Raw genomic sequence first — 24,220 nt, forward strand, 5'->3', positions numbered from 1 at the left:
TCAAATTTTGGCACAGCTAAGAAAAATACCTGGGAGCTTGTTCAAAGTGCGAGCTTCCAGGCTTAGCCCCTGAGTTTTGACGTGGGCCTGGAGCCGGTCCCAGAATCTGTTTAAAGAAGCACTCCAGGAGCCATTGAGTTTCAGGTAATCAGAGAACTCGCTTCTGGACACAAAGTTTCATGTGCGGGGTCTGAGAGGAGTGGGTAGAAGGAAAGATGAAGAATGTGTTACAAAAGTTGCCAGTTGTAATGTGGAAACCTTGAAAATGCAAATAGTTACTGGTTCCCCACTTGGGTAAGAGTCTGTCAACAATCTGGAATTTTTGTATCTAAGCACAGCCGGTCTTCTAGAAAGCCTGCTTCTTATGCATGTAAATGGAAGTTTATAGTGAGAATGGATGATCTTCTGAACTGCAAGCTGAGTAGAAACTCAGATGACAGTGCTAATAACAACTGTAGAAATCATTCTTCACAGCTGGTTTTTGGAGAAAAAAATGTGATTTGTCTTTAGCTTTCCAGATTAAAACGAGAGCTGACCCAGATGAAGCAGGAACTGCAGTACAAAGAAAAGGGGGTGGAGACCCTGCAAGAGTGAGTTGCCTGGACACTTGTCCCAAAGCTTCATGCCCTTCACTTTCATGCCTTTATTTATGCTCATGATTTTCCAATGCTAACTTCAGAATCTCTCTTTTCCTTGAAGACATTTTGTTGCTTTAAATGGAAATACTTGGGAAACAAGACCTTTATTTTTGTTTATGCACGTTTACTATAGCTGTGCAAGACACTCATGGCTAGTTACATTTAAATTAGACTTTTTCTTAGTTTTATTCTTTTAAATTTTTTGTTCTAAAATTGACATTTAAAGTAAAAGAAAATTAAAAGTTTAGTTTCCCAGTCTCAGTAGTCACATCAGAAGTACTCAGTAGTGACATGTGGCTAGTGCAGGTTTTCTCCACCATTTAGCACTAATGGGATTTGGGGCTAGATCATTCTTGTCTTGGGGGCACTATCCTATGCACTGTAGAATTGTCTTGTCTTGGCCAGGCCTGGTGGCTCATGCCTGTAATCCCAACACTTTGGGAGGCCAAGGCGGGCAGATCAACTGAGGTTAGGAGTTCAAGACCAGCCTGGCCAACATGGTGAAACCCCATCTCTACTAAAAATACGAACATTAGCCAGGCGTGGTGGTGCACGCCTGTAATCCCAGCTACTTGGGAGGCTGAGGCACAAGAATCGCTTGGCGGGTACCTGTAATCCCAGCTACTCGGGAGGCTGAGGCAGGGAGAATCGCTTGAACCCGGGAGGCCGAGGTTGCAGTGAGCCGAGATTGCGCCATTGCACACTCCAGCTTGGTCAACAGAGCGAGACTCTCTCAAAAAAAAAAAAAAAAAAGTGTTGTCTTTACTCTTTACCTGCTAGATGCCAGTAGCACCTTCCACCTGCACTGTGACAACCAAAAATGTTTCCAGACATTGCCAAGTGTCCCCTAAAGAACACATTTGCTCCCAGTTGAGAACCACCGTGCTGGTGGCTACTGTATTGAACACCATAGGCGACAGATTTCCATCATCACAGAAAGCTCCTTTGGACATGCCAGTCTGTAGGTCTTCCTCCTGTTCTCATTTTTACAATAAGAACTTTATCCCTACGAAGAGATTGGGGATGAATTGTTTACAATTAGTGAGCTGTATCAAGTCTGCAGATTTCATGAACTAAAGGTGGTGTTTGAGAAATGGCGCTGGTGTGGGTCTGAAGGTTTTCTGAGCCATTCTCTCCATTCACTGGCTTTCCTTGCTGAACTTGCACATGTGCCTCAGGCCTTCTGCACCTGCTTTTCTCATCTGCAAATGGTGATTGTTTTAGGCAGCTCGGGCTGCTATGACAAATACCACAGACCGGGTGACTTGAACAGCAGATACTTGTTTCTCACAGTTCAGGAGGCTGGAGGTCCAATATTTGGTTCCTGGTGAGGGCCTGATTCCTGATATGCAGATGACCATCTTGTCACAGTTTCCTCTCATGGCTAAGAGAGCAAAAGCTCTGTTCTCTCTTCCTTTTCCTAATCCCATCATGGGGTCCCACCCTGTGACCTCATCTAACCCTAATCACCTCCCAAAGGCCCCACCTTCAAATGCCATCACATTAGAGGGTAAGGCTGCAACATAAGAATTTGGAGGACACACAAACACACAGTCCATAACAGCAATTATTGTGCTCAGTTATACTGAGGACAGCACCAGCACCTGGTACATGGCCAGCCCGAAACAATTAACCCAACTCTGTGTGGTTACTGTTACTGACGCAGGTGGGCAGCATGTTGCCCTCTTTAATCCTGCGTGCAGACACATGAAGTGACACACGTGAGTGCAGCACTGCTCTTTATGGGGAGGTAGTAAAGGAATGTGAGGTACAGATGTAATTATCTACCATTACCCAGCTATGTGTTTGTTTGTGTGCATTTTGGATCTACAGTCAGAGTTTCCTTTTATTAGCCCTAGTTAGTATTAGCACAGCTTCTTTTTTAGTTTTTTTTTTTTTTTTTTTTAAGACAGAGTCTTGCCCTTGTCGCCCAGGCTGGAGTGCAGTGGTGTGATCTTGGCTCACTGCAACCTCCCCTTCCTAGGTTCAAGTGATTCTCATGCCTCAGTCTCCCCAGTAACTGGGATTACAGGTGCCCGCCACCACGCCTGGCTAATTTTTGTATTTTAGTAGAGATGGGGTTTTGCCACATTTGCCAGGCTGGTTTCCGACTCCTGACCTCAGGTGATCTGCCCGCCTCGGCCTCCCAGAGTGCTGGGATTACAGGCATGAGCCACCGTGCCTGGCCTCTTCTTTAGTTTTGTCTTAAGCAAATCAAGCTTCTTTTCCAACCAACCAGCTGCCGGTTTTGTCATTCATGCGGTGCATAGGCCAGAGTGCTTTCCAAATGCAGTGACGTGTGTTCTGTCCTTTTAGTCCCCCACTCCAGCCAGCCTCCAGATACTCCAACACCTCCTCAGATGCGACTGTGTGTGCTGTGGCAGTGTCATCTTGTGTCACTTTGGCTAAGGTGGTGGATAAGGAATAAGCAGAAACAAATCATTTGATTTGTGACAGGTCACCAAAAGTTATTAGGACTACCTAGTTGGATTTGAGGTGAATTTTCTACCTTCATTAGGCCACACTGTAGCTGTCTCTCATTGCGATACAGTGTCTGTGGAAAATATGTAGTTTTTTGTTTTTTTGGTTTTTTTTTTTTGAGATGGGGAGTCTTTCTCTGTCACCCAGGCTGGAGTGCAGTGGTGCAATCTTGGCTCGCTGCAACCTCCGTCTCCTGGGTTCAAGCAGTTCTCCTGTCTCAGCCTCCCAAGTAGCTGGGATTACAGGCACATGCCACCATGCCCAGCTAATTTTTGTATTTTTAGTAGACACCAGGTTTCACCATATTGGTCAGTCTGGTCTCGAACTCCTGACCTCAGGTGATCGGCCTGCCTCGGCCTCCCAAAGTGCTGGGATTACAGGCATGAGCCACTGTGCCCGGCCCAGTATGTGGTTTTAATGTTAGTCACTGTGCGTGCCGGAGGTTGCAGTTAATGTCATTCTCATTTGCAGCTCTGAGGAAGGTGACTGGGGTTCAGGAAGAGTCTGAGTTTGCTCAGGATCCCTGAGCATCAGCAGGGAGCCACGTCTGGCTCTTCCCTCATGGCCGTGGTTTCTGTAGTGGCTTGCTGGGCTCAGTGCCCTTTGCTTTGCCTTGGCTCCATCGTTCTGGTGAACTCCATTTCCTTATTTGAAGACAAAGGCCATATAGCAGTGTCAGCTGTAGACGGACTGATTTAGAAAATAAAACGTACTGCTGACTGAGAAAACCCCCTTCTCCTTAGCATGGCTAGGATGTGAATTCATCTTTTGTAGTTGCAGTGGTTTCAAGAATAGGAAAAGGCAGCCTCTGTTTCCCTAGGGCCATTAGACAGAGAAGCAGGAGCCAGAATAACGAGAATTTTAACTTTACACCTGCGGACAAAACGGAGCGCAAGTTGTGCTCCTGGAAGAGAGGCGGGCCAGTGCTGTTTGGATTTTCTTTCTGCTTTCATTATCAAGATCCCACGCTTGGGAACAGCAATTGTAAACTTGCCACTTGCCAAGGGGAGGCTCCTCCTGCCTGCCTGAGCCAAGGGGAGGCCCCTTCTGCTTGCCAGAGCTCATGAGAATACCCGCCCTCCCCCTGGAGGCCAAGGAGTGGCCTGGGGAAGGCTCTGGACCTGGCCTTGGTCCTGAGGGGCCCACCCCACCTCATGCCTGACCAGGGGCAAGTCAGCTTTCAGGAGGGAGCTGCCCAGAGCCGTTGTTTAATGGGCACGTTGCCTTGGCTCTGTCTGACGCTGCGTTGTCACTGTGCATGTTTACTTTATTCTGGGACAGACACAGCCTCACAGGAAGAAGAGAAAACACAGGCACCCGTGCCACTCTTAAAATATTTTTGTAAGTGGAAGATAATCTGGTAGCCTTTCTCTGAGTTCCGCAGCTTATGAGATGAAAACAGCCTCATTATTTTTCTGGTATTGAACATTGGGCTTTTATGTTTGGATGGAATCATGCAAATGTATATTTTTTTAATTGAGAAATTTTAGAAGGCCTTTTCAAGCATTGAAAATGTGATTACCCCATCTCTACCGGGAAATCCTGACTATACGTACAGATAGCACGTGAGCTGTTATACCTAAACATGAAGCATCTCTGATTTTATCACCAATATTGCTTAAGGCAGTGGCCCGAGATTTTCCTCCAGAAAATTTCTTGCTGTTCTTGCTTCCCAGAATATCCAGTGTATTCTTTTCCAGAGCACCTCACCAGGAGTTTGGCTGTTTATAACATTTTAAGCTTGCCTTGTTTATCTTGGTGAATTTCCTGGCTAGCAAGGAAATTCATCATTACGCTTGGGTCCAAGTAAGGAAAAAGGAACCTTTTGTATTTTACTTTAAATCTATATATGTTGTTGATTGTTGTAGAGAAGAATTGGCCACAGATATGTTCGCTGGGTTAATGATAGAATATGTACACGGATGTGTGTTTTATATGTATCTATGTGAAGTGTATACATGTAAGCTTTTAATGATGGAAAATATCAAACGCAAAAGTAGAGAGAATAGTATACTGAAACTCTCCTGTACCCCTCACTCCATTTAATTGCCAGTCTTGGTTCGGTGGTGACCCCAATTAACTGCACAATTGCCAGTCTTGGTTCGGTGGTGACCCCACCCCGTCTGCTAAGCTCTCACGGCCTTATTGAAGCAAATGCCAGAATCCCATTTAATCCGTAAATATGTCTCCTAAAGTTATGGACTCCTTTTGAAAATAACTCTAATCCCTGTACCCCATTTACTAGGCATCTTGTGTCCAGTGAGCTCTTGCATTTCTTCAGGTGTTTGGGTCCAGTTTGGGCCACAGAGTGCCTTTGGTTGATGTGTCTCTTACGTCTTTTCTTTTCTACTCTCCCTCCTTTTTTTCCCCTGACAGCTTATTTGTTGGAGAAAGTAATTTGGTTGTCCTATAGAATTTCCCTAATGTTGGGTTTTGCTGCTGAAATTCACATGATGTCATTGAACGTGTTCCTCTGTCCCTTGTTATTTATGCAAATGGGTGTAATAGTTTGAGAGGCTTGATCTGATTCAAGTTGGATTTCTTTTCTTTTTTTAGTAAGAATGTTTTTAGGTGGTGGTGTTACTTCCATCAGGAGGCACCACTCTCTGCTTGTTTCTTTTTGTGGTGTGAAGATGAGCAGTAGCTTCTGGCCTTGTTAGCCCAGTGCTTTGATTTATATTAATAACATTTCTCGTCAGCTTTTTACCTAACTTGTGGATGTGTATCTTTCAGGATGAGTTCCTGAAAGCGGGCCTGGTAGGTTAAAGGGTGAATGTATTTGTTGTATTATAGGTTGAATATTTCTTATCTGAAATGCTTAGGACCAGAAGTGTTTTGGATTTCAGTTTTTTTTTTTTTTTTTTGGTTTTGGAATGTTTGAATTATACTTACTGGTTCAATATCCCTAATCCAAAAATCTGAAACCTGAAATGCTTCAGTGGTCATTTTCTTTGAGTATCATGTCAACGCTTAAAAAGTTTAAGATTTTGAAGCACTTTGGATTGCGGATTTTCAGATTAGGGATACTCAGCTTGTATTAGATATGGCCAAATTCCTTTGCTGAGGGGTTGCACCGTTTTGCCTTCCTACCACTAACATATGAGTGTTCTCGTTTCCTGTGGCTTTGCCAACAGGATGTGTTGATAAGCATTTGCATTTTTGCCAGTCTCATAGGTGAGAGATAGTATCTCAGTGTAGTTTCAATTTGCATTTCTCTTGAGGCCTTTTATAAAAGTCTTCAGAAAATAGGAGCACCATTTACAATGAGTAATTAAAGTTTACAGAAAAATTGAGCTTTTCCAGTGAAAGATCTCCTGGACTCTGTTGCCCTACAGTTTCTGAAACGTTTTAGAAAAATTACCTTACTGTAACTTACTACTAGTGTCCAGAGGCAAAGGGAAGACTCAGGACCAGGACATGCGCAGTGTTTCCCAACTGGGTGACGTGCATGAACGGACCAAGCGCACCAATAGATGTGGGCAAATTCCTCTCTCCAGCTCCTGCCTGGAGCTCTAGAATGTACCTTGTGTTAGATTTTTTTTGTTGTCTTTTTTTTGAGACGGAGTCTTGCTCTGTCGCCCAGGCTGGAGTGCAGTGGCGCGATCTTGGCTCACTGCAAGTTCTGCCTCCCAGGTTCACGCCATTCTCCTGCCTCAGCCTCCTGAGCAGCTGGGACTACAGGCGCCCGCCACCACGCCCGGCTAATTTTTTGTATTTTTAGTAGAGACGGGGTTTCACTGTGTTAGCCAGGATGGTCTCGATCTCCTGACCTTGTGATCCACCCTCCTTGGCCTCCCAAAGTGCTGGGATTATAGGCTTGAGCCACCGCACCCGGCCTTTTTTTTTTTTTCTTGAGACGGAGTCTCTCTCTGTGGCCCAGGCTGGAGTGCAGTGGCATGATCTTGGCTCACTGCAACCTCCGCCTCTCGGGTTCAAGCGATTCTTGTGCCTCAGCCTCCTGAGTAGCTAGGACTACAGGTGCACACCACCATGCCCAGCTAATTTTTGTATTTTTTTTAGTAGAGACGGGGTTTCACCATGTTGCCCAGGCTGGTCTCGAACTTCTGGGCTCAAGCCATCTACCCGTCTTGGCCTCCCACAGTGCTGGGATTACAGGCATGAGCCACTGCACCTGGCCCCTTATGTTAGATTCTGAGTGGTCCTGCAGCTGGGAAGCTCATTTAACCTTGCCCTTGCCTGAGTTTCCTGCTCGTGTTGTTGGAGCCTTTTCCTGCCATGATACCTATAACGTCCCTGAGCACTGGCTTGATGGCAGAAGATGCTTTTGGGGAACACTGCCTGGCCACCTTGTCCATGGTGTGCTGTTTCTACACCCGGCCTCTGATCCTTCTCACAGCTTCCACCACCACGGCTCTGGGCCAAGCACTAATGTGAGTCTCCATCCTCGCACAGTAGCCACGGGGTTCTTCCACAGCTAGTGCTCTCCTTGTGGTCCTCCTGTGGCTCTCTCTCACGTACAACACAAGCCAGACTCTACATAGGCTGGCCCCCGGCCCTGCCTCATTTACCTCTAGTTTCACCTTTGAAAGGGATGTCCTGCCTTTACCATGGGTACTTGGAGCTCCCTCTGCCTGGAATGCTCTTTTCCCCAGATTCTCACATGCCTGCTCCCTCCCTTCCGTGGGCCTTTGCTTAGTGACATCTCGAGGATCCTGGCTTAACCATCCATCTAAAAATGTACTCTGTCACACTCTGTCCCCAAACTCTGCTTCATTTTTTTTTTTTTTTAAACATTTGTGACTGCCTGACCTAAGGATGTACTTTTTATTGTCTGTCTCCTTGGCTGCAGGAAGACAAGGACTTGGCTTTGTTCGCTGCTTCATCCTGAGGACCCAGCCGGTTCTCAGCACAGGGTGGGGCTTGGGAGTGAATGCAGATTGCCCGGGTGCTGGGGGGAGTGGCTGAGGTTGCTGTTCCTGCCCGCTGGTAGCCATCACAGGGTCCACTTCTTTCTCGGACACTGGGACACTCTGAGTGAGGGCAGATCTTTCCTTGGCCAAAACTTTTGTCCCTGGGCTAGAGGAACTCAGGGAGGCCTCTAGATGTTGCCCAGTCACCTTCTTGCCAACTGTCCTCTAGCACCTCTAGCATGGCATTCTCTTCTGCATTTTGTGTGATATTGTTTTGACCTGGGTTTTAAGAAGTCCTGTTATCACTGCTGTTCAAATCACAGAAAGGGATGCTCACCAGATGTTCCACTAACTAGTTTCCATGAGGTACATTCTTAGCCACTAGGTGAGCCTCTGCTTCGAGACTTTTGATTTCTTGAATAACTTCCCAAATGGGGAGAAACCCATTTGTCTCCTTACATACGAGCCACTGCATCCTTCTAAGCATGCAATACCAGAATGAAGCATTACTACATATTAGAATTAGCATTTTCTGTCTGAACGGATTTAGTAGTTTCAAGAAAGGGTGGGATTGTTCAGTTAGAACAGGCTTAAAGTAACGATCTCCCATTAGCGTAGCACCTGAGGAACAGCCCATGTGAAAACCCCGGCAATACTCAGATAACAGCGAAACGTACAGAAATGGGCTGGAAACAAAAAGAGCATTGTTCCTGGTTGTGGGACAGGTCTGGTGTTCCACACAGGTCTTGCTGTTGATAGAAAGCTGCCGGAAGCTTTCTGAGGTTCACCCAAGGCCCTCTGCCAGAGCTGCTGATAGAAAATGTAGAAGTTGTAACAAACCTTTCCATTCTTTTGGGTTGTAATCTGTGGTATTAACACAGAATATCTTTAGAGGGCTGGCAGCTCTTTCCTTCAAGATGTGGGGTTAAGAAGTTATGTGGTTTTACTCTTATTTTTACTAGTGCAATTCTCTTGACATCTTAAATTGAACAACCAATATGGGAATTTTAGGGTGGCAGGAGGTAGAGGTTGACAATAAACATCTCTAAAATGCCTTTTCCATTGTACTAGGTTCCTCATCTGAAGCTGTATCTTCTTTTCTCTCCAACCCATTTCTTTCAAAAGCACGCCATAAAGAGCACCAGTTTACTTTGGGATGACATTTGACTGGTTATATGGGTGGCCTTCAGGTTTGACACAATGGGCATTTAGAGGCCTTGACTTTGAGTATATTGCGAACCTGGTGATGGAGCAGACAAGTCCTGGTGTGAGGGGCCTTGGCCGTGAACTTCACTTTGCCTGTCACTGGCTGTGTGACCCTCAGCAAATCACTTAACGTCCCTGAAGCTGAATGTAAAATGTAGAGGGTGCAAAAGTGAAGACTGTGAGTCTGTGCACTGAATTTTGATTTCATACTGCATAATAACTTATATCCTTGTTTAGTCTCCTTGAGCAGTTACCACTTTTCTATCATTTTATTTGTGATGTATGGTAAAGGCACTGTCTTGTACTCTTAATTAAAATTAAGACCAGAATAAGGCAGTTCTTTGGCAGTCACAGATCTTATGATTTTTTAAACGAACTGGAATACATCGATATTTTTTAAAAATACCAAATCATTGAGCACATCATCTACATTGGACCAAAGTTTTATAGGGAAGTTTTAGAGAGAGAGAGTGTGCTCTCAAATAAATTTTGCAGAAGTAAAAGAAGACGTTTACTGTCCTTTGAAGTTTTTGTTGGATGAAAATGGATCACAGTTGAAAAAATGGAGGTGTTGTGAAGCTGTGACAGCTAAGAAAGTATAAGGTAGCCCTTCCATGAATATTCCAGTGAGTTACCAGCAGTGAGTGAGAAGGCCAGCCATTCTGATGGAAGTGGGGCTGGTTTTGAGGGACAAACAAAAGAGTTTTGAAAATGTACAATGGGTTTATATGCCTACTGTCACCATTCTTGCTATTGGCTCCCACATTTTAGTAGCCACCAAGTGGCCTGCTGGTACTGTGCTAGGAACTTTTTCTATTTTATTGCCAAATCTCCTGAGGACCCTCAGATGACATAGACTGTTAAAGGTCACCACTTTGATCATTTGGAGCAACTGTTTTGTAAAAGAAGGGATGTAATGAGAGCAGAATAAAAGGAAAAAATGTGCCCACAGCTCAAACTTTAGTTCATGCTCACTTATTTTAACTTTTGGCATGGAACACTCTATAGTTAAAGATATATGTACCTTTTAATAAAGATATATAAATAAAGACTTCTGCTTTGTAGAAACAGACAAGGCAATGTGTATTTGAGAAACCTACAAGTCTGTAACAGCCATTATGGAAGTGCCTGCAGGGTCAGGACACGTTGGCATTTAGGAGTGTCATTATTCACCATGCACGGTGTGCCTCTATCTGCTCTCCTCGGGGCAGAACTCAGGACTAGTGTTGATAAATATTTTATTTGTAGCTGATGGCAATCACAGCAATGCTGCTGAGCCCCAGAGCCCTATTCAAAGGGAGTCAATGGCTTCCTGCTTGTGTTGTTTGCCCTCTTCCTAGGCCATGGATGCTTATAGCTCAGGTTGACTCCGGTGCTGAGTTTTGCTTGAGTTGTGACATATTTGTCAAGGAATTTGTTAATGATAATAAAATACCAGAGTTGGCAAGTTATTTACTTTTTCTCCCATGAGTAAGGAGATTCTGTGTTATCCTGATAATAACAATCACTGCAAACACCATATGCCAGGCCTCCTGCCAAGCAAGCTCTTACCTTGCATTTTCTCATTAAATCTCATGCCCATCCCATGGGAGAAGTATTTTTAGCGTCCCCATTTGAGACAGGAAGAAGCAGGTGGAAAGAGGGGAAGTGACTTACCCAGGTCCCATAGCCAGTGAGTGGCAGAGCTGGGTGCCACTCGCACCCACCAGCATGCCAGAGGTTCCTGTGAGCGGTAAGCAAGGGAGTTGGGGCTGGCAGTTAATGATCCAGGTTTTCAGGATAACGTGGAGGGAAATGTTAGAACCAGAACCTGTGAACTGGGAGACTTGGAACCTGAAAGAAGCCAATTGCTTTCCAGAGAAGGAATTCATTCCACTCGGGACCAAAGTTTCTCAAGTTCCTTAGCCTTAGGGCTTCCCATGCTGGAACCTCAGGTGTAGGGGACATGACAAAGGACATACTCCAGAGGCCACCTCCCTTTGAAGGCAGAACCGAGTCTTGTTTTGTTCTGTGCTCTGCGTCCAGCCCCAGACCCAGGCCTGGTATGCACAGGAGTTGGCTGGGAGGATGGAGGCTTGGAGGAAAGGTGGGAGGAAGGGGAGGAAGGAGGGAGGGAGGGACGTTGCCATTTTCCCTGGATGGGTGTTTGGATTGAAGGAAAGGATTGAGGACTTGGTAGGAAAAAGAGTGAGTAATAAATTAGAACCAGAATGAAATCAGAGTTATAGGAGACAGAAGGGTTTTCAGCTTTTGTGCAAAGCACCATTATTGAAAGCTCACTACTTCTTGCTGTGTCCCATATATTCTCCCTGTACACAGATCTCATTCATATGTTTATTTAATAAAGATTTTGACCACTAACCTGGGGATAAACAAAACATGTCCTCTTTTCAGAGAGAGGAATTTACAGTCTCGGGAAATTACTCAAGCAAGCAATCTTGTTGCGCAATCATTAGCGGAGGCCGTGGGCATCCCGACTCGGATGTCTTCACTTGCCCAGGGTGCTCCTGAGCAAAGGGTGTTGTATCGACCAGAAGGAGGGCCGCTTCCATGGGGTCTTTCTTTTTCTTAGCCAAAACATTACTTTAACTGTTTCCACCTTTCTATGAAGCTTTCGGGTTTTTGTAGTTGTATGTTTAATGGAATGCTAGGATCTCATGTGAAATGACATTGATTTTTCTGTTTTAACTAGGATTGATCGGAAGATGTCAAGTACTCACACCAGCTACAAACTGGATGAGGCTCAGGCTATCATGAGTGAGCTCCGGACCATCAAGAAGGCCATTTGCACAGGCGAGAAGGAGAGGCGGGACCTGATGCACGTAAGCTGCCTGCTTGCTCATGTGTTTTATTTTAAGATGTTTTTAATATACTTATGTATTGCATGTTATATAGTTATTGTATACATAACATATATGTATATATAATACACACACACACACACATATGCATACATACATACGCATCCCCCACTATATTTAAGTACGTATATAGTCATCCCTCTGTATCCTTGGGGGATTGGTTCCAAGACACACCCCCATCCCTCAGGATACCAAAATCATTGGATGGTCAAGTCCCTTATATAAGATGGTGTAGTATTTGCATATAACCTGTACAATCTTCCTGTATACTGTTTTTTTTGTATACAATTTTATATACAATTCTCCTGTATACTTTTTTTTTTGGAGACAGGATCTCTGTCACCTAGGCTTGAGTACAATAGCACAAAAATGGGCTCACTGTAGCCTTGACCTCCCAGGCTCAAGCCATCCTCTCACCTCAGCCTCTAGAGTAGCTGGGACCACAGGTGTGCACCATCATGCCTGGCTAATTTTTATATTTTTAGTAGAGACAGGGTCTCGCCTTGTTGGCCATGCTGGTCTCAAACTCCCGGCCTCAAGCGATCCTCCCGTCTTGGCCTCCCAAAGTGCTGGGATTACAGGCATGAGCCACGGCACCTGGCTCCTCCCATATACTGTAAATCATCTCTAGATTAGTTATAATACCTCCTACAGTGTCAATGCTAGGTAAATTGATGTTACACTGCATTGGTTTTTTTCTTTGTGTTATTTTTTGTTTTTTTTTTTTTCCTCTGAATATTTTCTATCTGTGGCAGGTTAAATCTGGAGATGTGGAACCTGCGGATATGGAGGCTGACTGTTTTAGTTTTCTGGGGGTGCCATAACAAGGTAGCACAAACTGAGTGGCTTTAGAACAACAGAAATTTAGTCTCTCAGTTTTGGAGGCCAGAAGTCTGAAATCAAGGTGTGGATAGGGTCACACTTCTGAAGCCTCTAGGGGAGGATCCTTCCTTGCCTCTTCCAGCTTCCTTGGATTGTAGACACGTCACTCTGATCGCTGCCTCCATGGTCACATGACTGTCTCTGTGTCTGAATTTCCTGTTCCTGTAAGGACACCAGCCATTGGATAACGGCCCACCCTAATCCAGTATGACCTCATCTTAACTAGATTACATCTGTAAAGACTATTTCCAAATAAGGTCACACTCACAGGTTCCTGGCGTTAAGACTTGAACGTATCTCCTGGGGGAACAGAATTCAACCCATAGCAATGGGTGATACATTTATATTGTTCAATAATCAAGATAATTCCAAAGGTCTATGATAAGAAGTCTCGCTATGGCCCCATCCTCCTACTGCCCCTAACTACCTTTATTAGCTTCTTGCCTACCCTTCCAGCATTCATGCGGGCACACAGAAAGAGAATACGTGTTTAGCTGCCCTCACGCAAAGCCGGGACTGTGATACTGTTCTGCACTAGCTTCCTCACTTAACAGCAATATCCCCTACCTTTCCCCATATCTGTACACAAAGAGCTGCTTCTTTCCTTGAGATGGTTGCATAGTATTTTACTATGTGGGTGTATTTGTATTATATATAGCTGGGATCATTGTAGCTTTATATTGCTTTATGTTTTTTTCCCCTTGAGCTCTTGTAGTTTCTGTTATTTTTAGAAAAAGTTGAACTTTTGCAAATGCAAAAAGCTGCCTCCATGGTGGGAAACTCAAGCAAGACATCTGAGTGGCTGGCCCTAGTGCTGCACATGGTGGCCTCAGAGAGGCCAAGGCAGGGAGCTCTGCTTGACCTCATGACGTAAAGTGCTGGAATGCATTCAGTGCTTTTGGTTACAGCTTTTATTTTTCATCTGCTACCCTAAGTGAGCACCTACTGCCTGCTGGCATGTGTCTAGATTCTGTAGAGTATAAGACCCACAGGACAGAACAAGCAAAGCTCAAACTCACAGGCAAAATGAGACAGATGCACAAAAAAACTACCCTGCCTGGGCAGTGCCTTCTAAGGTCAAGGCCATGAGGGACTTGCCGGAGAGTCCTCACCGTGCTTGTTAAGATGCAGATTACCAGGCCCCACCCTAGACTCACTGAATTAGAATCTCTGGAGGTAGGGCCTAGGAATCTGTATTTTCAGATGACCTCTCCAGGTTGTGATAAGTAAATGGTTAATTGTTAGATTTTTTTTTTTTTGGCACACAGGTAGCACTGAGAACAGCTACCATTTATTGAGGTCTCTGCTCAGCTGACATCAAACAAGATGCCCCATGTTTGTTACCCATCATCAGCACCCCAGGCTGAACCACGTGGTGTTCCATGGTGGAGACACAGAGGCTTTACGCCATGAGGCCAAGCAGGGCCGCCTGCCCCGGCCTCTCTGAGGCCACCTGTGCAGCACCAGGGCCAGCCACTCATTTGCCTTGCTTGAGTTCCCACCGTGGAGGCAACAGATAGATAGAATTTCTGGAAGAAGCTTCAGGCCCGAGCACCTTCTTTGACGTCTCCATAGCCTCTCAAACTCTGAGAAGCTCCAGGAAGAGGCACAGGCAGAGTCCTCTTCTATCCAGGTTAAATAAGTTGTTTTGCCTTTCTTATGTGAACGTAACAATATTGGCCCCTCCCAAGAAGGCTTTATCTCAATCTCAAGCCAGTTTTGTGAGTTCTACTGCACTTGGGCATTTTTGGTTCTGGTGTCTGTAGTAAAATTTGCCGAAAGTGAATATATTCAGAAGGCTAAAAGAAATGGTCAAAAATCTGATTTCTGGCTGGGTGCAGTGGCTCATGCTTATAATCTCAGCACTTTGGGAGGCTGAGGCAGGAGGATTGCTTGAGTCCAGAACTTTGAGAAGAGCCCAGGCAACATAGTGAGACCTGGTCTCTACAAAAACAAACAAACAAACAAAAGTTTAGCTGGGTGTGCTGGCGTACCTGTAGTCCGAAGTACTCAGGAAGCTGAGATGGGAGGATCACTTGAGCCAAGGAGGTCAAGGCTACAGTGAGCTATGATTGTGCCACTGCACTCCAGCCTGAGTGACAGAGTGAGACCCTCTCTCTCAAAAAAAAAATCAGAATTCTGATTTCTGCTTAAAACTGTGACACAGAGAAATTTCATGTGCCAAATGCATACTTAATCTAATTTTTGGCAAACCAACATACATATGAGATTACTTTTGACCACGTAGAATTATGACTGAAAAATGAGGTTTATAAAAATATGTAAGCTAAAACAGCAACTCAAAGAACTGAAAAAAAAAATATGTAAGCATTGTCTAGGAGCTGTTTTCCCCTTCCCTGTGTTTCCTCTGTAACAATCTCAAGGCGGCATTCATCTCTGTCAGACTCATTTACATTTTTGATAGAAATACTTATTTTTTTCTTTAGGAAACATGAAGGTTTAAGAACCAGTAAAAATGGTACCATAATTGTCCTCTATTTTATTCATATGCTGCCAGGGGGACTTAGTTGCAACGTGATTTAAATGACTAAGAATTTTATTAGAGGTGCCTGTGATGAAGGGCATTTATGTGAAATCTAACGAGCATGGGGGTGAGGTGGGGCAACTGTTCAGTAATAAATAAAGCAGCAGACCTAAAACAAATGAGAGGACCACTTCTGGAGGGAAGAGACACATCGCCATCTCCGTTCAAAGAGCTTGTCTCGTTCTGTTCCAGAGCCTGGCCAAGCTAACCGACAGCTTCAAGAATAGCTGCTCCGTTACCGACTCTCTAGTGGACTTCCCTCACCATGCAGGCGTGCCTGGTGATGCTGGTCTACCCCAGCAGTTCTGCGATGCCGGCTCCCAGACCGATGTCATCGGGGAGGTATATGCGCGCCCAGGGAGAGAAATGCACCGGGAGAGGGGAGGGCTGCTTCAGTGTTGCCATCACTGGTTTGGTGTAATTTTCCATGTTCACTTAAGAAATGCCTTCACTTTTGTGCCATTAAGTTTGAAGAAAAAGTGTTGTGTCTCACATCCAGCTGTGTGATACAATTGAATTGCTTATTACTGCTGCCCTTCTGATTTGGACTCTTATGAATGACAGACTCCTTGTGAGAGTTGAGTTTCACTGTTCTTTTGACAGACATATCACTTTTTAGAGCATGGGTCCCCATACTTTTTCTGTGAAGGGCCAGATAGTAAATATAGTCACTATTTTAGGCTTTGCAGGTAGTTCTGCTGGAACTGCCCCACCCTGTCGTTGTAGTGTACATGCAGCCATGACAGAGATGCCTTGCAAGCATGTAAGGTTGGGGCCTCGAGCGGCTCAAACGTTCACTTACGGAACAGCCAGTGGGCTGGATTTGGCCCCAGGGCTATAGTTACTGATTCCTGCCTTAGACCACTGATTTCCAAAGGCTTTATAGCTGTGCCACCTTGGGTGTTACTTTATTGCTGTTTCTTAACTCTTCTAAAAGAATGTCAGGAAATTGAACTGAACTAAAAGTCATTTTTGTTTGAGACTTGGAAGAATGTCATAATGCCTCCTTTGTTAATTAGCGAAGCCTTGAGTTAGCCACAAAAACAAAGTTGGGAAAATCACCATTTGAAGCAGGATGGTGGATATTCAGAGACACTACTGTTGTAATATCGAGTAAAGCTTGACATTAATTTGTTACCAAATGGAAAAGCAGTTTAAAGAGCTTCTTTTTTTTTTTTAAGGATTATTAAGTAAAGATGAGGTATCAATGGAATGCACAGTGCCACCCCTCCCCTGAAATTAAATAAATAAAAGGAAAGCAACAAAAGGAGAAAAAAACAATTGATGGAAAACTCTGGGTTTTAAATAATTAGCTAATTAATATTTTGAAATCTTGGCAACTAGTGTGTCTTTGAGTGGAGTATAATGTAGGAAATCACGGCCCTTTATGTCTTGGGTGTCCTGGAACAGTCCTATTTTCAAATTTACCCGCGTTGTTCCAAACGTACAGTTGGCCATTTTTGACTAGGCATCTTCTTTGGATGAAGGAATATGGTCGCCATCTGTAACACACAGAGGAGAATCTGTAATTAAAAAATGTTTGGCATTTTTGCATAAAGATTTTGGAGCGAGGGAAGGAAACAAGTATAAGACTCATTGAATTCGTGAATAATTCATTGCTGCTTATTGTAAGGTTAGAATTAGAATTTAGTTTGAGAGAAACAGTTAAGATAGAAGGTTCTCCAGTGATTTAGGTCAACCCTTCTAAAAATGTCAGGTGAGGAGTGATGGCTGGTTATGCTACTTGAGCAGTCACTGCTCATTGTTGATAAGCTCCTGCAGTTTACTGGGGCTGACCCTGGGTCAGCAGTCTCATAGCTGTTATCTCAGTTTAAGTAGTTGTTCCCATCCTTCATGATGTGCAGGAGACCGAGATGCCAGGTTGCCTAAGGTCTTGTAGCTGAGGAGAGGCAGGTCTGGTTTTGAAACATTTCTCATCCGTAAACCCCTGTACTTTCTAAGAAGCCACATCGTGTTATAGAAAAATAGATCAAAAGGCTATGAGTGTATTAGCTAACCATTGCTGCATAACAGATTTCCCCAAAACCTAGCCTCTTACAACAACACTCCTTTATTATCTCATGCTTGATGTGGTCCAGGAGACTAGGCTGGGTCTTCTGCTCCAGAGTCTCTCAGGAACCTGCAATCAAGGTGTCAGCCAGGGCTGTGGTCTCATCCAAAAGCTCACCTGGGGGAGGAGCCACTCTTAAGCTCATGTGATTGTTGGCAGGATTCAGTGCCTCAGGCTTCAGTTCCTTGCCACATGGGCCGCTCCAGCACAGCAGCCTGCTTCGTCAAAGTGTACCAGCTAAGAGAGTCTGCTAGCAAGGTGGAAGTCACAGTCTTTTGTAACCTATTCACAGAAATGACTTCCCATCACCTTTGCTCTGTTCTATTGGTTAGAGTCAAGTTATAGACCCAGTTTATTCTCAGAGGGAGGGAATTTCACATGGGGAGAATCCCAGGAGGTGTTGGTCATTAGGGGCCATCTTAGAAGTCTGCCTACCTCACTTTGTGCTTGTGTTGAGTCTGTTTTGTGGGGTGGGTATTGCTGTATATCAGACGTGCTTTTTGAGACTGGAGATTTGCAGCCAGAGGGTTGCACACGCTGTAGCGCTGCATAGGAACTCTCAAGCAGGAGTCTCTTGGATCCATTTGGCTCTTTTCTTTTCACTAAAATGTCCATTTAATTCTCAAAGAAGAGTACAGAAACAAAGCTTAGAGACAGGTGCATACAGCTTTGAGAAGAGGTTTGAGAGATGATGTTTATTGATCTTGATGAAGAGTTGATTGCAGGGTCACTAATAAAGAGGGGACTGAAATGGCAAGCAGCTCATCTCCACTGTGGACAGTTTTTGGAGCTGTGGCACTGCCACTTAAATATATTTATACTGAGGAAGCTGGAGAGGAGCATTGGATGAAGCCGTTTAAACATGTATAATTGTGGCCAGGCACAGTGGCTCATGCTTATAATCCTAGCACTTTGGGAAGCTGAGGTGGCCAGAGGTGGCCAGATTGCTTGAGCCCATGAGTTAAGACCAGCCTGGGCAACATGGCTGGGCAACCACCTGGGCATGGTGGCTCATGCCTGTAGTCCCAGCTACTTGGGAGGCTGAGGCAGGAGGATCGCTTGAGCCCAAGGGGTTGAGGCTGCAGTGAGCTGTGATTGTGCCATTGCACTCTAGTCTGGGCAACAGCACAAGACCCTGTCTCAAAAAAAGAAACCATGAACAATTGTCATTCTGGTTGGAGAATGCTCAGTCCCTCGTAAGGCACTTTTTCATCTTGCCATTCAAGGCAATAAATTTGCAAAGACATTTTTCATCAACATAGATCAAAACTCGTGTCGATAAATTCACTGCTAATCATTCAAGTTGAATATTTTCAGATACTTGTTGATGGGAAGTTATTTCAAAACCATAAAGACTTGGTGGTCATAATATGTGATCTAGTAAGGTCAGATCAACAGATGGAGCCGATTTATTGAAACTGGAATTGTATGAATATTTGCAGGAATGAGGAATTAACCAAAATGTACTACAGTTACTTCCTGTACATGTCTTTTTTTGTGTGTAGGATTTTGTTATCCATGTAACTGGTACAAAAATATTTAAGTACATCTACTCGTCACAGAGCACCACATTTAGAGGCTAACTCTATGTTGGTACTCCCCGAGCTCTGGCTTTTTGAGACCTTGCTTGCTTTCCTTTTGCCCTTGGTTCTTTTTTTTTTTTTTTGAGACGGAGTCTCACTCTGTCGCCCAGGCTGGAGTGTAGTGGCTCAATCTTGGCTCACTGCAAGCTCCGCCTCCCAGGTTCACGCCATTCTCCTGCCTCAGCCTCCCAAGTAGCTGGGACTACAGGCGCCTGCCACTACGCCCGGCTAATTTTTTGTATTTTTAGTAGAGATGGGGTTTCACCGTGTTAGCCAGGATGGTCTCGATCTCCTGACCTCGTGATCCACCCGCCTCAGCCTCCCAAAGTGCTGGGATTACAGGCGTGAGCCACCGCGCCTGGCTTGCCCTTGTTTCTTCAACACACTTCGTGGCATCAAAAGGCGTCCACCAGCCCATACCTCACACAGCTAGTCCAGCTTCCTCAGACCGTGGGGCTTCTGAGTAGAACATCATTATTTCACGTTTACTGAGGAATTAGAGAATGTACTGCACAAAATGGGGTGACTGGTTTTTGCCTTTGTATCAACTTTTACTAAGTAATTTCCTACTTCTTTTAAAACCTAATTTGTGGTTGTTGTTTGGAATTACAGAATAGATAGATATGTTGCTGCTGTAAAAAAACCAAAAAACCCTACCAGTTTAGGCAAGCAACAGTCTTCCCTTCCCCGTCCCCCCACCCCTCCCCAGCCAGGGGCGGCCGCAAAGGGTTATTCAGTGTTTCTTTCCAGACCTTGCACAGATCGAAAGTGAAAGAGATTAAGAGTATTTCTCATTGCTGCTGAAAGTTTAAGTGAAGTTGCTATTTTGGAAATATGTTTTTAATATGCGTTTCCTTTCTTTTTTTCTCTCTTCTGTTCTGGAAAGTTTGTCTTTGATGATAAAACAAGACTTGTAGACCGAGTCAGACTTAATTGGCAATATGAAGAAGCCAGAAAGAGGTAAGAAGCACTTTTTTCCAACCTCGCCTTCTGCGTACTTACTTTATCCTGTGGAAGGAGGCGTGGCAGAGTTCCTGTGTATGATTGTCCACGTCTGATCGGAGAACAGCGTTTGATAGAATACCAAGTCAAGGATCTTCATTTACATGTAGCTTAATACATATATACGACAACATTTCAAGTGCATTTAAAATGTGAAATTTGCAATATTACAAATAGTTATACAGACGTGATTCCATAAGAATAGAAACTTTTTTGGCTTCATCATCCCCAGTAGTTCAGAACCTCTATCCCTCCTTCCCTTCCCTCCTTCCAGTAGATGAGCATCAGTTCCAGAGGGTATCATAAGTGAAACCACCTGATCTTTTATATGTGTGGCTTCTAACTCCATAAGCTAATGGGCAAAGCCATGTATCTTGGTTATAAGACATTCAATAAACATTAGGTCAATAGGTGAGCAGTACCTAATTGATTTCATTCCATTTATGTTGTCCTGTGTTGTAAACCATTGGCCTCCTGCAAATTGCAGCTTGACCCACTTTGTGCACTTGTGTTTTCTTTCCTCACTTCTCTCCCTCCCTTCCAGTCTTCATCCTCTGACATAGACAAAGCTGAGAGGCTTCCGAACCCTCGCATGGCATAGTATTTTAGGGCGCCACGTGTCTCCTCACCTGCGCAGGGCTCCCATTTTCAATATTCTTCTCCTCTCCGACTTTTGTATTCTCTTTTTAGAGACTTTCTCTAGTTTGTGCCTTCCGGAAAGAGTCTTAAAACCAAATTATTTCCAAATAAGTGCTTCACAAAAGTATCAAGCATATCTTTTTAAAAAAGTTTCTTGAGTCACAAATGAAATATTATCATGGGGGGTAGGGAGAGCAGAATAGCAGAATGTTGGGTGGGGTGAGGGAGTTCTTTCTGGAAGCTAAACAGTTAGGCCTGCTCAGCACACTGTACCATTCATGGATGTCTGGAAAGCTACTTTGTTGGCTTTTTAAAAAATGTAAAAATAGCAACAAAAGCACATCATATGATTCAGTGCTCCAGGGCCAACTTAAACGGACATGGGCCTTCTGTTTTCTAGGAGGTTTTCTAACCAGTGCCTCTTGGCTTTTTAGGATGGACTCGTGGTGGGCTTTAAATTTCCCCACAGAACAGTGCCAAGTTCATTTGCCAATACCGGTCGTCTCTGTGGTGGCATTGTTCGTTTATCATGCATTCCTTCTCTTTAGCCTGCCAGAGTTTGTGAGCAGCGATTGTCTCTTCTGAATATTCCTCTGCTCTTGCCTGTTTCTGGTGAAACTGCAGAGTGTGGGTGCTGGAATTTGCTGTGCTGGATTAAACGCAGCAAATAGATTGTTGCTACGCTTAGGAACGTGATTGTTAGGTGTTTGGCTGTGACATTTACCAAACATAGCAAGTGATTTCTTTGTTTTGTAGAGATGGTGCCAGTATATGGTGAGTAACCTTCTAAATGTTGGGATAATACATCTGGGTGAAAAGTCGAGTATTTAAGAAAATTATTCAAGGGGCAGGCATGGTACTTCATCAGTTCTTTTGAATAAAATACTGTATTATTTCAAGATGGCCAGAACCTTGTTAGGAAATGCACCACAACTACAGAGGAAGGTCCACCTTCCAGTAACAGTAGCGGCATCTCAGAAATGCTTCTGTGGGCTGTGTTGGAGCATTTAAAAATCAGAGATTTCTTTTAACTCCACCTGGGTGGGCCTGCACAGGTGCTGCCTGTCCTTTTCCCACTAGCGTAGTGGGGTTCCACACAGGGAGCAAGGCCTTCACCCGCCAGGAGACCTCCAGCAGTGTCTGCAGACATGTTTAGGTGTCCCAACTCTAGGGCAGGTGCTGCTGGCATCTAGTGGGCAGGGGCCAGGGAGGCTGCTTGACATCCTGTTGTGCACAGGATGGCCCCCGCAGCAAAGACTTACCCGGCTCAGCATGGCCGCGGTGCCAAGGTCCAGAATCCTCGCCCTGGGGCTTCTTCCTGTCTTGCTCCTGAATCTTCACGATGCGTGGACAACAAGGGACCTACATGAGCAGGTCGCCCGCTAACTCACAGGCATCAGCCTGCTCCCCACTCACCCTGCTCCAGCCGATCGGCCCCTTGATGTTCCTCAGATGTGCAAGCACGCCTGCACTGAGGGCCTCCCACTGGGCCTCAGTCCCACCGAGCCAACTCCTGACCTAGCATCTGCAGATGGCAGAATGATGGTCCGTCAAGGTGTCTGCATCCTGATCTCCACAGCCTGTGAAGATGTGGCTTTCCATGGCAAAAGGGACTTCGTGGATATAATTAGATTAGGGATCCTGAGAGGATGGGGAAATGAGCCTATATGATCCAGGTGGGCCCAGTGTCATCACAAGCGTCCTCATAAGAGAGAGACAGGATGGTCAGCAGCAGAGAAGGAGATGTGAGGTTGGAAGCAGAGATCAGAATAGTGTGGGGCCAGGAGCCAAGGAGCACGGGCAGCCCCTAGAAACTGGAAGGTGCAAAGAAACAGATTTTCCCCTGGAACCTCCAGAAAGAATGCAGCCCTGTAGACCCATTTTCGACTTCTGCCCTCTAGAACTGTAAGGGAATAATAGGTGTTGCTTTAAGCCATTAAGCTTATGGTAATTTGGGGCAGAAAAGAGCAAACTCATACAGTGCCCTTGGCCTGGCCTGTTCTGTCTTCTCTGTCTGGAATGGGGTGGCTTTTCTCCAAATTGTCACATGACCTCTTCTCTCCTTTTGATCACCTTGTTAAGAGAGGTTTCCTTGACCATCCTGAATAAAACCCCACCACCCTGTCCTCACCCCTGTCCCCGTGATTGGCTGAACAAATGTTATTACCTAACCAGTGTTTACTTTCTTACTGCCTGTCTCTCCCTGTGAAAATGTAAATAACCCTCATGAGTGCAGGGATTGTAGGTCATTGCTGTAAGCCCAGCAGCTACATACTTGGTGAATATTTATTGAATGAGTAAATGAGGGTCCCGTGTGGTTGCATTTGCTATTTGGCCTTTGCCCCTGGAACTGGGCAAGCCAGGGCAGTCCCAGGGCCAGGTCAGCTCCAGGCCAACTGCTCTGCTCGTGGGTCCCTTCCCCAAACCTCCATCCAGGTGTGAGCCTTGGGGTCTCTCGCCTTGACTTGAGAAGGGAAAGGGCTTCAAGACATGGGTGCCTTTAGAGATCTAAGGTAGGCAAGGAACTGTCTCTCCCTTTCAAGGACTATGTTCAAGGTGTGATATGTCAACACACCGAGCTAGACTAACGGTTCTGGGCCTTCATGGACATTCAAAAGGGCTACTAGCCTTTGAACTCCATAATTAATCCTCTCCTTGGGGGTTGGAGAAAATGCATTGGAGTTGGGCCCTGAAGGAGTGCTGGGATTCCAGTCACCCGTCCATTGGGGATGGGCTTTCTCAGGTGAGAGTGGGGGTCAGGAGTCGGGGTGAGGTGTCAGTCTGCAGCAGCTGGACTGGCCTGGAATTGTAGAGCAAAGGCCAGCCAGGCTGGAATGGAGGATGTGTGAGCAGGGAGGCAGGCCACGGCATGGGGTCGACGATGCCCTGAAGAGGGGTCAGAATTGCTGGGCATGCTGGGACCTTTGAGTTGGAAAGGTTAAGTGTGAGCCATTCAGATGGTGGTATGTGGAGGAGGGCCATTTGAGGAACCCAGATGGCATAGAGATGAAGTCACCGAGCAGCTGGGCTCACTTTGGGAGATGGAACACAGGGAGAAAGGAGGAGATGCCAGGACTGAGCCTGAGGAAGTCCAATCAAAGGCCTGGCAAGGACGAGACTGGCCAGAGGGGTGTAGTAAAAGGTCCGAGAGAGGATGGCTGGGGCTGGAGGAAACAAGAAGAGGAAGTACACCTGAGAAGACACTTATGTCCACGGGCCCAGTGGCTGTGAAGGAACGAAAAGGGAGTGGTACCGTTGGCCGACAGGCAGGCCTCTGCTTCCCAAGCCCAGCCTGAGGTGTCCTTGGTCCACAGTGCATGGGAAAAAGGAGGGCCAGCGGCAGGTTTTCCTAAAGCCAACTCACTGCTTTCCATTCAAAGAAGTCTCTCATTCTCAGAGATAGATACATCCATACATATAAATATATACATAATATATTTA

At 45.2% G+C, this 24,220-nt stretch overlaps 1 protein-coding gene across 1 annotated transcript in view; it reads left to right on the top strand.

Annotated features, from left to right (window-relative positions):
- WWC3 (WWC family member 3) overlaps nt 1-24,220 on the top strand; it is a 130,136-nt gene that overhangs the window by 63,952 nt on the left and 41,964 nt on the right. The window contains exons 5-8 of the mRNA XM_003261001.4: nt 511-590; nt 11,889-12,018; nt 15,677-15,826; nt 20,025-20,098. Coding sequence (XP_003261049.2) covers nt 511-590; nt 11,889-12,018; nt 15,677-15,826; nt 20,025-20,098 — 434 coding nt within the window. The remainder of the gene's footprint in view (nt 1-510; nt 591-11,888; nt 12,019-15,676; nt 15,827-20,024; nt 20,099-24,220) is intronic.

Source organism: Nomascus leucogenys, chromosome X, assembly GCF_006542625.1.
Source record: "Nomascus leucogenys isolate Asia chromosome X, Asia_NLE_v1, whole genome shotgun sequence".
NCBI classification, from domain to species: Eukaryota; Metazoa; Chordata; class Mammalia; order Primates; family Hylobatidae; genus Nomascus; species Nomascus leucogenys.